Source organism: Prionailurus viverrinus, chromosome X (genome assembly GCF_022837055.1).
Source record: "Prionailurus viverrinus isolate Anna chromosome X, UM_Priviv_1.0, whole genome shotgun sequence".
NCBI classification, from domain to species: Eukaryota; Metazoa; Chordata; class Mammalia; order Carnivora; family Felidae; genus Prionailurus; species Prionailurus viverrinus.
The window spans coordinates 47,329,581-47,341,728 of record NC_062579.1 but is presented as its reverse complement, the minus strand read 5'-3'; the positions used below and the strand labels follow the sequence as shown (position 1 = coordinate 47,341,728).

The window sequence follows — 12,148 nt, the reverse complement described above, 5'->3', positions numbered from 1 at the left end:
CAACAGTACATTAAAAAAATATTCACCATGATCAAATGGGGTTTATTCCTGGGCTGCAGGATTGGTTCAATATTCACAAATCAATCAACATGATACACCACATTAGTAAAATAAAGGATAAGAACCATATAATCCTTCAACAGATGCAGAAAAAGCATTTGACAAAATGCGGCATCCTTTCCTGATAAAAAGCCCTCAAGAAAGTCGGTAGAGAAGGAACATACCTCAACATCATAAAGGCCATATACAAAAGACCCGCAGCTAATACCATCCTCAATGGGGAAAAGCTGAGAGCTCTCCCTTTAAGGGCAGGCACACAACAGAGATGTCCACTCTCAGCGCTGTTCAACATAGTACTGGCAGTCTTAGCCTTAGCCATCAGACTACAAAAAGAAATAAACGCATACAAATCAGCAAGGAAGAAGTCAAAATTTCACTCTTCAGTGATCTCATTTATAACTGCACCAAAAACCATAAGATACCTAGGAATAAACTTAACCAAAGAGGTAAAATATCTGTACACTGAAAACTATAGAAATCTTATAAAAGAAATTAGAGACACAAATAAATAAAAAAAGCATTGTATACTCATGAATTGGAAGAACAAATATTGTTAAAATGTTTAAACTACCCAAACTAATCCACACATCCAATGCAATCACTATCAAAATAAAACGAGCATTCTTCACAGAGCTAGAACAAGTAATTCTAAAATTTATATGGAACCAGAAAATACCCCAAATAGCCAAAGTAATTTTGAAAAAGAAAACCAAAGCTAGAGGTATCACAATTCCAGTCTTCAAGCTGTATCATAAAGCTGTAATCATCAGGACAGTACGGTACTGACACAAAACGAGACAGATCAATGGAACAGAGTAGAGAACCCAGAAATGAACCCATTAATGTATGGCCAACTAATCTTTGACAAAGCAGGAAAGAATGTCCAATGGATAAAAAGACAGTCTCTTCAGCAAATGGTGTTGGAAATACTGGACAGCAACATGCATAAGAATGAACCTGGACCACTTTCATACACCATGCACAGAAAGAAACTCAAAATAGATAAAAGACCTAAATGTGAGACAGGAAACCATCAAAATCCTAAAGAAGAAAACAACCAGCAACCTCTTTGACCTCAGCCACAGCAACTTCTTACTAGACATGTACCAAAGGCAAGGGAAACAAAAGCAAAAATGAACAAGTGGGACCTCATCAAGATAAAAATCTGCACAGTGAAGGAAACAATCAACAAAACTTAAAGACAACTGTTGGAATGGGAGAAGATAATTGCAAATGACCTTTCTGATAAAGGACTAGTATCCAAAGTCTATAAAGAACTTATCAAACTCAACACCCAAAAAACAATCCAGTGACAAAGTGAGCAGAAGAAATGAACAGACACATTTCCAAAGAAGACATCCAGATGGCTACCAGACACATAAAAAGATGCTCCATATCACTCACCATAATGGAAATATAAATCAAAACCACAATGGGATACCACCTCACACCTGTCAGAATGGTTAAAATTAACAACATAGGAAACAATAGATGTTGGTGAGGATGCAGAGAAAAGGGAACCCTTTTGCACTGTTGGTGGGGATGCAAATGTGTGCAGTCACTCTGGAAAATAATATAGAGGTAGCTCCAAAAAATAAAAATAAAACTCTCCTATGACCCATCAATTGCAATAGTAGGTATTCATCCAAATGATCAAAACTCTTGATTCGAAGTGGCACATGCACCCCAATGTTTATGGCAGCACTATCACCAATAGCCAAATTATGGAAAGAGCTCAAATGTCCATCGACTGATGAATGGATAAAGAGAGTGTGGTATATATATTATACAAAGGCTTATTATTTGGTGACTAAAAATAATGAAATCCTGCCATTTGCAACAACATGGATGGAACTAGAGTTTATTATGCTAAGCCAAATATAAGTCAGTAAGAGAAAGATAAATATCATATGATTTCACCATTATGTGGATTTTAAGAAACAAAACAAATGAACATAGGGGAAGGAAGGAAAAATGAGGTAAAAAGAGGGAGGCAAACAATAAAAGATATCACTCAAATACAGAGAACAAACTGAGGATTGCTGGAGGGGTGGAGGTTGGGAGGATTGGCTAAATGGGTGATGAGCATTTAGGAGAGCACTTTTTGACAAGAGCACTGGGTGTTATTTATAAGTCATGAATCACTGGGTTCTACTCCTGAAACCATTACCACACTCTGTTAACTAACTTGAAGTTAAATATATAAATTAAAATAAATATACATTTCAAATAAAAATACACTTAATATAAGATATTTTAAATATACTTAATAAACTTATAAAATAATTATCTAAGTTGGGATCATCTTTTCCCCAAATACCTTGCTATCTTTGCCTCTGGATGGGCAGAAATGTCTTATTTGAAATAGTACCTGTAATTGGTGCATCAGGACGGGATTGCTCCTTTCTCCATGCAGGCACAAATACAGTAATATCTTTATGGCCTTTGTCTAGAAACCAGTCCACAGCAAGTTGTATTCCTCTGCAGGAGAATTCTTCTTTATTCCCATGGCTTTAGGAAGATAATGAAAAGATAAAGGATCGACAATAGGTAGCAAGGAAATACTCCAAACAGGCTTATTCTTAGTAACAAGACATTAACAACAGAAATTTTATTTCTTGCTGGTGCTAAAGATGTATTTTTAAAAACATCAAATCAAGTTCTTTTTTATTCAATTATTAAAAATATTTCCATTATTATTACACCTTTCTTCAAGGCCCCAAATGTTTAATAACGACTCTCAATTTATAGCAACATTTGTGGCTACTTTCTACCACTATTTCAATTTTCTCTCTCCTCTTTCTGTTTCTACTACCACTTTATTTTAGAAGATTAAGATATTCACAACAGAATAGGAAAGAAGAGGTGTAACCAGAGGTTTAGATAAAGGTTATATGTAAGATTAGTTGGAGATGAGTTTTAGGCACATATATTACCTTAAAAATAACATTGACAGCAAAAATGATACACACATAAATGCTGACTAAAAATAGTTGTACATTTAAATATAATATGTTAATAAAACCCACATTCTTAAAAATGTTAAGATTTGAGAAATTCTCACAATATAATACACAGGGAGGAAAAAAGATACAGAGTATAAATAATGTAATCCCAATTTTGTAGAAGAAAGTCTATATATAAGTTTAGAAAAAATGCTAGGAGGTAGACGCATCAAACTATTAATAAAAAGAATCATTCTGTGTGAGAGGATTATAAGTACTTTATTTCTTAATCCAAATTTTTTTTCAAAAAAATTAAGTATTGCTTTTATAATAGAATATGATTTAAAAACAGAAGATATGGGGATGAGGGAAGATGGTGGCGTAGGAGGACACTGGGCTCACTGCGCGTCCTGCTAATCACTTAGATTCCACCTACACCTGCCTAAATAACACAGAAAACCGCCAGAAGATTAGCAGAACGGAGTCGCCGGAGCCAAGCGCAGACAAGAGGCCCACGGAAGAGGGTAGGAAGGACGGCGAGGCTCTGCGTGCTCCACGGACTGGCAGGAGGGAGCCGGGGCGGAGGGGAGGCTCGCAGGCCAAGCAGAGTCCCCGAGTCGGGCTTGCAAAAGCGGAGGGGCCTGACGGACTGTGTTCTGACAGCAAGCGCGACTTAGCATCTGGGAGGTCATAAGTTAACAGCACTGCTCGGAAAGCGGGAAGGCTGGAGGACAAAGGGAGGGAGAGCTGCTGAGCCCCTGGACGACAGAGCTCAGTTTGGTGGGGAACAAAGGCACTCGCCAGCGCCATCTCTGTCGCCCATCCCCCAGCCAAAATCCCAAAGAGAACCAGTTTCTGCCAGGGAACTTGCTCCCTCCGCGCAAACACCCAACTCTGTGCTTCTGCGGAGCCAAACCTCCGGCAGCGGATCTGACTCCCTCCCACTGCCACAGGGCCCCTCCTGAAGCAGATCACCTAAGGAGAAGCGAGCTAAGCCTGCCCCTCCTGCCCCTGTGCACCTTGCCTACCCACCCCAGCTAATACGCCAGATCCCCAGCATCACAAGCCTGGCAGTGTGCAAGTAGCCCAAACAGGCCACGCCACCCCACAGTGAATCGCCCCCCTAGGAGAGGGGAAGAGAAGGCACACACCAGTCTGTGGCCCCAGCGGTGGGCTGGGGGCAGACATCAGATCAGACTGCGGCCCTGCCCACCAACTCCAGTTATACACCACAGCACAGGGGAAGTGCCCTGCAGGTCCTCACCATGCCAGGGACTATCCAAAATGACCACACGGAAGAATTCCCCTCAGAAGAATCTCCAGGAAATAACAACAGCTAGTGAGCTGATGAAAAAGGATTTAAATAATATAACAGAAAGTGAATTTAGAATAATAGTCATAAAATTAATCTCTGGGCTTAAAAACAGTATAGAGGACAGCAGAGAATCTCTTGCTACAGAGATCAAGGGACTAAGGAACAGTCAGGAGGAGCTGAAAAACGCTTTAAACGAAAGGCAAAACAAAATGGAAACGACGACGGGTCGGCTTGAAGAGGCAGAGGAGAGAATAGGTGAACTAGAAGATAAAGTTATGGAAAAAGAGGAAGCTGAGAAAAAGAGAGATAAAAAAATCCAGGAGTATGAGGGGGAAATTAGAGAACTAAGTGACACACTAAAAAGAAATAATATACGCATAATTGGTATCCCAGAGGAGGAAGAGAGAGGGAAAGGTGCTGAAGGGGTACTTGAAGAAATAATAGCTGAGAACTTCCCTGAAGTGGGGAAGGAAAAAGGCATTGAAATCCAAGAGGCACAGAGAACTCCCTTCAGACATAACTTGAATCGATCTTCTGCACTACATCGCAATCCAGGCCTATCTCAAGAAACAAGAAAAATCCCAAATACAAAATCTAACAGCACACCTAAAGGAAATAGAAACAGAACAGCAAAGGCAGCCTAAACCCAGCAGAAGAAGAGAAATAATAAAGATCAGAGCAGAAATAAACAATATAGAATCTAAAAAAACGGTTGAGCAGATCAACGAAACCAAGAGTTGGTTTTTTAAAAAAATAAACAAAATTGATAAACCTCTAGCCAGGCTTCTCAAAAAGAAAAGGGAGATGACCCAAATAGATAAAATCATGAATGAAAATGGAATTATTACAACCAATCCCTCAGAGATACAAACAATTATCAGGGAATACTATGAAAAATTATATGCCAACAAATTGGACAACCTGGAAGAAATGGACAAATTCCTGAACACCCACACTCTTCCAAAACTCAATCAGGAGGAAATAGAAAGCTTGAACAGACCCATAACCAGCGAAGAAATTGAATCGGTTATCAAAAATCTCCCAACAAATAAGAGTCCAGGACCAGATGGCTTCCCAGGGGAGTTCTACCAGACGTTTAAAGCAGAGATAATACCTATCCTTCTCAAGCTATTCCAAGTAATAAAAAAGGAAGGAAAACTTCCAGACTCATTGTATGAAGCCAGTATTCCTTTGATTCCTAAACCAGACAGAGACCCAGTAAAAAAAGAGAACTACAGGCCAATATCCCTGATGAATATGGATGCAAAAATTCTCAATAAGATACTAGCAAATCGAATTCAACGGCATATAAAAAGAATGATTCACCATGATCAAGTGGGATTCATTCCCGGGATGCAGGGCTGGTTCAACATTCGCAAATCAATCAACGTGATACATCACATTAACAACAAAAAAAGAGAAGAACCATATGATCCTGTCAATCGATGCAGAAAAGGCCTTTGACAAAATCCAGCACCCTTTCATAATAAAAACCCTTGAGAAAGTCGGGATAGAAAGAACATACTTAAAGATCATCAAAGCCATTTATGAAAAGCCCACAGCTAACATCATCCTCAATGGGGAAAAACTGAGAGCTTTTTCCCTGAGATCAGGAACACGACAAGGATGCCCACTCTCACCGCTGCTGTTTAACATAGTGCTGGAAGTGCTAGCATCAGCAATCAGACAACAAAAGGAAATCAAAGGCATCAAAATTGACAAAGAGGAAGTCAAGCTTTCGCTTTTTGCAGATGACATGATATTATACATGGAAAATCCGATAGACTCCACCAAAAGTCTGCTAGAACTGATACAGGAATTCAGCAAAGTTGCAGGATACAAAATCAATGTACAGAAATCAGTTGCATTCTTATACACTAACAATGAAGCAACAGAAAGACAAATAAAGAAACTGATCCCATTCACAATTGCACCAAGAAGCATAAAATACCTAGGAATAAATCTAACCAAAGATGTAAAGGATCTGTATGCTGAAAAGTATAGAAAGCTTATGAAGGGAATTGAAGAAGATTTAAAGAAATGGAAAGACATTCCTTGCTCATGGATTGGAACAATAAATATTGTCAGAATGTCAATACTACCCAAAGCTATCTACACATTCAATGCAATCCCAATCAAAATTGCACCAGCATTCTTCTCGAAACTAGAACAAGCAATTCTAAAATTCATATAGAAACACAAAAGGCCCCGAATAGCCAAAAAAAAAATTTGAAGAAGACCAAAGCAGGAGGCATCAAAATCCAAGACTTTAGCCTCTACTACAAAGCTGTCATCATCAAGACAGCATGGGATTGGCACAAAAACAGACACATAGACCAATGAAATAGAATAGAAACCCCAGAACTAGACCCACAAACGTATGGCCAACTCATCTTTGACAAAGCAGGAAAGAACATCCAATGGAAAAAAGACAGCCTCTTTAACAAATGGTGCTGGGAGAACTGGACAGCAACATGCAGAAGGTTGAAACTAGACCACTTTCTCACACCATTCACAAAAATAAACTCAAAATGGATAAAGGACCTAAATGTGAGACAGGAAACCATCAAAACCTTAGAGGAGAAAGCAGGAAAAGACCTCTCTGACCTCAGCTGTAGCAATCTCTTACTCGACACATCCCCAAAGGCAAGGGAATTACAAGCAAAAGTGAATTTGGGACCTTATGAAGATAAAAGCTTCTGCACAGCAAAGGAAACAACCAACAAAACTAAAAGGCAACCAACGGAATGGGAAAAGATATTTGCAAATGACATATCGGACAAAGGGCTAGTATCCAAAATCTATAGAGCTCACCAAACTCCACACCCGAAAAACAAATAACCCAGTGAAGAAATGGGCAGAAAACATGAATAGACACTTCTCTAAAGAAGACATCCGGATGGCCAACAGGCACATGAAAAGATGTTCAGCGTCGCTCCTTATCAGGGAAATAAAAATCAAAACCACACTCAGGTATCACCTCACGCCAGTCAGAGTGGCCAAAATGAACAAATCAGGAGACTATAGATGCTGGCGAGGATGTGGAGAAATGGGAACCCTCTTGCACTGTTGGTGGAAATGCAAATTGGTGCAGCTGCTCTGGAAAGCAGTGTGGAGGTTCCTCAGAAAATTAAAAATAGACCTACCCAATGACCCAGCAATAGCACTGCTAGGAATTTATCCAAGGGATACAGGAGTACTGATGCATAGGGGCACTTGTACCCCAATATTCATAGCAGCACTCTCAACAATAGCCAAATTATGGAAAGAGCCTAAATGTCCATCAACTGATGAATGGATAAAGAAATTGTGGTTTATATACGCAATGGAAGACTACGTGGCAATGAGAAAAAATAAATATGGCCTTTTGTAGCAACGTGGATGGAACTGGAGAGTGTGATGCTAAATGAAATAAGCCATACAGAGAAAGACAGATACCATATGGTTTCACTCTTATGTGGAACCTGAGAAACTTAACAGGAACCCATGGGGGAGGGGGAGGAAAAAAAAAAGAGGTTAGAATGGGAGAGAGCCAAAGCATAAGAGACTGTTAAAAACTAAGAACAAACTAAGGGTTGATGGGGGGTGGGAGGGAGGAGAGGGTGGGTGATGGGTATTGAGGAGGGCACCTTTTGGGATGAGCACTGGGTGTTGTATGGAAACCAATTTGACAATAAATTTCATATATTAAAAAAAAACAAAAATAGAAGATATTTCATTATAATTATTTGTAGGTGCAAACATTGTAAAAACTTAAAAACTCAAACATAAATTTATTTGATTTGTAATTTGAAGAGGGAAAATTAACTGATAAATTGGGAAAAGGTATATTTATTGTCATCATATTAAAAATTCATAGTGTACTAGATTTATGCCTTGTTTGCCTGTGGAAAATTATAATTTCTTAGCATGGAGTCTGATGTTCTGACATATATATAAACCACACTAAATTATAATTATTAAACAACTTGGATGGCAAAACAAATTGGCATACATTACATTACATGTACCAATTCTAGTACAATAAAGTGGATATTGCCTGTTAAGACTCATCAGCAAAGAATAATCATTTTTCTAAAAGGTTAATTAAGACAATATAATGGGGTTTCTCTCTTTAGATTTCTTACTTGCTCACTGGTGATCACTGAACTACAAGAGAAATTAGCTCCAATTTTATTATTCCCTTTGGGTAAATTCATACATAATCTCAGAGGCCCATTAATACATACATGGCTGGACTTCCCACTGTCTTAATCACTCTTGAGGCACATGATAAAAAATATTAAATTCTTTCATTAATATTTCCAAACACATTTTAATCATGTTTTATTATTTTAGTATGTACCATAAAGCAAACACTACTAAAAGTCAAAACACTTAAGAAAAAAAAAAGGAAAGGAAAATATATTTAAATGCCAATACACTCCAAGGTAGCCTTAGAAATAGCTACCACACTGCTTCTAAAAAGTTGAACAATGGATAAATTGGGCAAGCCTATGGATCTTAAAGGGTTAATATTGGATGGATCCAACAGGCAGATAGGGAAGATGTCCAGATATTATTTTTCCCACTGTTATAGTGCTGGTAAATATAAGAATAACATGAACTCAGGAAAATCATCAGAATTGCCATTAGAGGGGGAATTTGGAGGAAGGGTATAGATTTCATTGCACCTAGGTTGGCAGTGCTATAAAGTGTGTCTTTCCAAACACAGTCTAAAACCAGAAATAAATACAAGAGTAATATTTGCTGTTGAATATGACAATTTTATGTTTTCTAATGCCAATTTCTTTGTGTAAAAATATTTCCACTAAATAAGTCAGACAGAGAAAGACAAATGTTATATGATTTTACTTTCATGTGGAATCTAAAAAGCAAAACAAATAAATAAAGAAAGCAGAAATAGACCCATAAATACAGAGAACAAACTGGTGGCTGCCAGAGGGGGAGTGGGCAAAATGGGTGAAGGGAATGGAATGTACAAGCTTCCAGTTATAGAATAAATAAGTCATGGGGATGAAAGGTATAGTATAGGGAATACAGTGAATGATATTGTTATAGAACTGTATGGAGACAGATGGTAACTATACTTGTGGTGAGCATAGAATTGTCCAGTCACTATGATGTACACCTGAAACCAATGTAATATTGCATATAAACAATAATAAAAATAAATAAAATATTTTTCACTATGAAAAAATTGTATACCAACATATTAAACAACTTAGAAGAAATGGGTAAATTCCTAGAAATAGGATTTTGGTCCAATACACGAAGACCCTGAATTTATCCCCTCCATAGAACACACCAAAGTACACTTATTTATAGAACAATTCCTGAACAGCCTCTGTGCAACCAAAGATAGAATGTCAAAAGAGAAGAGAAAGGGAGATGAAGACATGGTAACAAAAAGAACTCCCACCCCCGACAATGCAAACAGCAGAGAGAAGGCATAGTACTAAGGGACCAGAGAAAGGTTCCTCTGTCCTTGGATACAGAATAAAAGCTGTGATTTAAAAGAACAACTATCACATAAGAGATAGCACCAGAACTCTGCCAGATGGCAGAAGAGCTGTGGGCTCTAGGTATAAAGAACTGGAGAACAACATAGTTTAGTTCCCTCTCCACCTTGAAAACGCAAACTGGAGCAGAATCCACGTGCACAGCCAGTTTGATGCCTCAGTGGCCCCCAGATCTTCAAGCCTATATCAGTACTGGTAGCTCTGGGGCACAGAAAAAAAAAGTGCAGTTTAAAAGGCCAAAGGAGCTGAGGGTATGCTCTCTGAATCAGAAGAATGGGAGAATGACAGGATTTATACTCCACCTCCACCTTAAAACAACAGATAAAAGCAAGGTCTGGTCTCCACAGCTGGCTTTCTGCCTCACTAAACCATAGCTAGGAGCTCCCACACCAGCCTTAACCATCCCACCAAGGTGGCCACAGGTGCAAAGCACTCCCAGAACATCCAGACACACATCACTTTGGATTCAGATAGGTTTCTAGGGCATGCTTGATACAAAGTGCTATGGAACCTCCTGAGTGATGTCTGCTCCCCTGCCAGGGTGCCTTCTGAGTGAAAAAAAAACCCAGAACACCCATGTTTGCACCAGTTTTACCCACCCCACTAGGATATCTGCTGCTGAGAACACCTTGAAGTACTCATGCCCACACTGGTCTTTGCTCCAGTTGCCTGGGTAGGGTGCCCACTGCACTGAACACCTTGGCACACCCCAGTTTGCACCAAATTCAGCTTTAGATGCCCTACCAGGTTCTTCTCAGTGTGGAAAGTTCTAGAATAATTCAGCTTGAAATCAGTTCAGCTTCAACTCTCCTGTCAGGGCACATGTGTAGAAGAGTCCAGGGACCACACTGTCCTGCATCCACTTTAGCTTTAGCTGCCCTGCCAGGGTTACCTTTGTGTGGAGTGCCCTAGGACGTCTTAGCCTGTACCCTGCTTTGGCTCCAGCCAGCCACCCTTTCAGGGCACCCTCTATGCAGAAGGTCCTGGAACACCCCAGGTTATATCCACTTCAGCTTCAGTTATTCTGCCAATATGGCTTCTGGGCAAAGAGCTCCAGGTCCTCTCAGCTTGCACCCATTTTAGCTTCAGCTATCCTGTCAGAGCATCCCCTGTGCATAGAGCCCAGGAACCCCCTGGCCTTCACACCACCTCTGCACCAGCCACCCCACCAATACATCTTCTGCACAGACCATTCCAGGACATCCCAGCTTGCACTTATTTAAGCTTGACCTGTCCTTCCAGGAGACCTTCACAGAAAGCCCTGTGATCTCCTGACCTGCACCCATTTCAGCTTTAGCTGTACTGCCAGGACACTTGCTGAATGGCGAGCCATGGTACTTCCCAGTCTGCACCTAATCTTAGCACCAGGATCTTTCCAAGACACCCTCTATGAGGAGATTTCTGGGACACTCCAGTTTACACCCACTTTAGCCTTAGCTCTACTGGCAGGACACCTAGTCCTTAAAAAGGCCGGGAACTGCACTGATCTACACTTGCTTCATCTTTAGCTGTCCTTCCAAGGTGCCCATAATGTGGAGGACCCCAGGACCTCCAACTCATGCCAGCCACGGCTTCAGCCAGTCAGCAAAATTCCCTAAACACACATATACTACATAGGGGACAATCATACACAAGAAGATTCCTTCTCCTAAAGAAGTGGTTGTTCTGCTTAATCCATAAAAATAAACAAAGAAAGTCGAGCAAAATGGGAAGACAGAATACGATGCTTCAAAAGAAAGAATAAGACAAAACCTCAGAAAAAATAGAACTAAAAGAAATGGAGGTAAACAATATACCTGATGAATAATTTAAAGTAATGATTGTAAAGACGCTTACTGAGGCTGGAGAGAAGAGTGGAAGAATCAGTGAGACATTCAAAAAAGACATAAAAATATTAAAAGGAACCAGAGTTGAAGAATACAATGACTGAAATAAAAAAAACCCACACAGATAAAATCAACAGTATATTAGTGGGTGCAGAAGAACTGAATAGTGACATGAAAGATAGGGAAATGGAAAGGACCCAATTAGTGGGTGCAGAAGAACGGATCAGTGACATGAAAGAGGGAAATGGAAACAGTGCTGAAAAGAAAAAAAAAAAACTTAACACCAAGAATATTGTACCCAGCAGGCTTATCATTCAGATTTCAAGGAGAGATAAAGAGTTCCCAGACAAACATAAGATAAAGAAGTTTATTATCACTAAACCAATCCTCACAAGAAATATTAAAGGAACTTCTTTAAATGGAAAGTAAATGGCCATAATCAGACACAAGAAAATTATGAATAAAAAGATGTATATACAT

General features: G+C 39.5%; 1 protein-coding gene across 1 annotated transcript in view; it reads right to left on the bottom strand.

The window, feature by feature from the left end:
• ZC3H12B (zinc finger CCCH-type containing 12B) overlaps positions 1 to 12,148 on the bottom strand; it is a 78,527-nt gene that overhangs the window by 22,127 nt on the left and 44,252 nt on the right. The window contains exon 2 of the mRNA XM_047844315.1: positions 2,432 to 2,571. Within this exon, the coding sequence (XP_047700271.1) occupies positions 2,432 to 2,571 (140 nt within the window). The remainder of the gene's footprint in view (positions 1 to 2,431; positions 2,572 to 12,148) is intronic.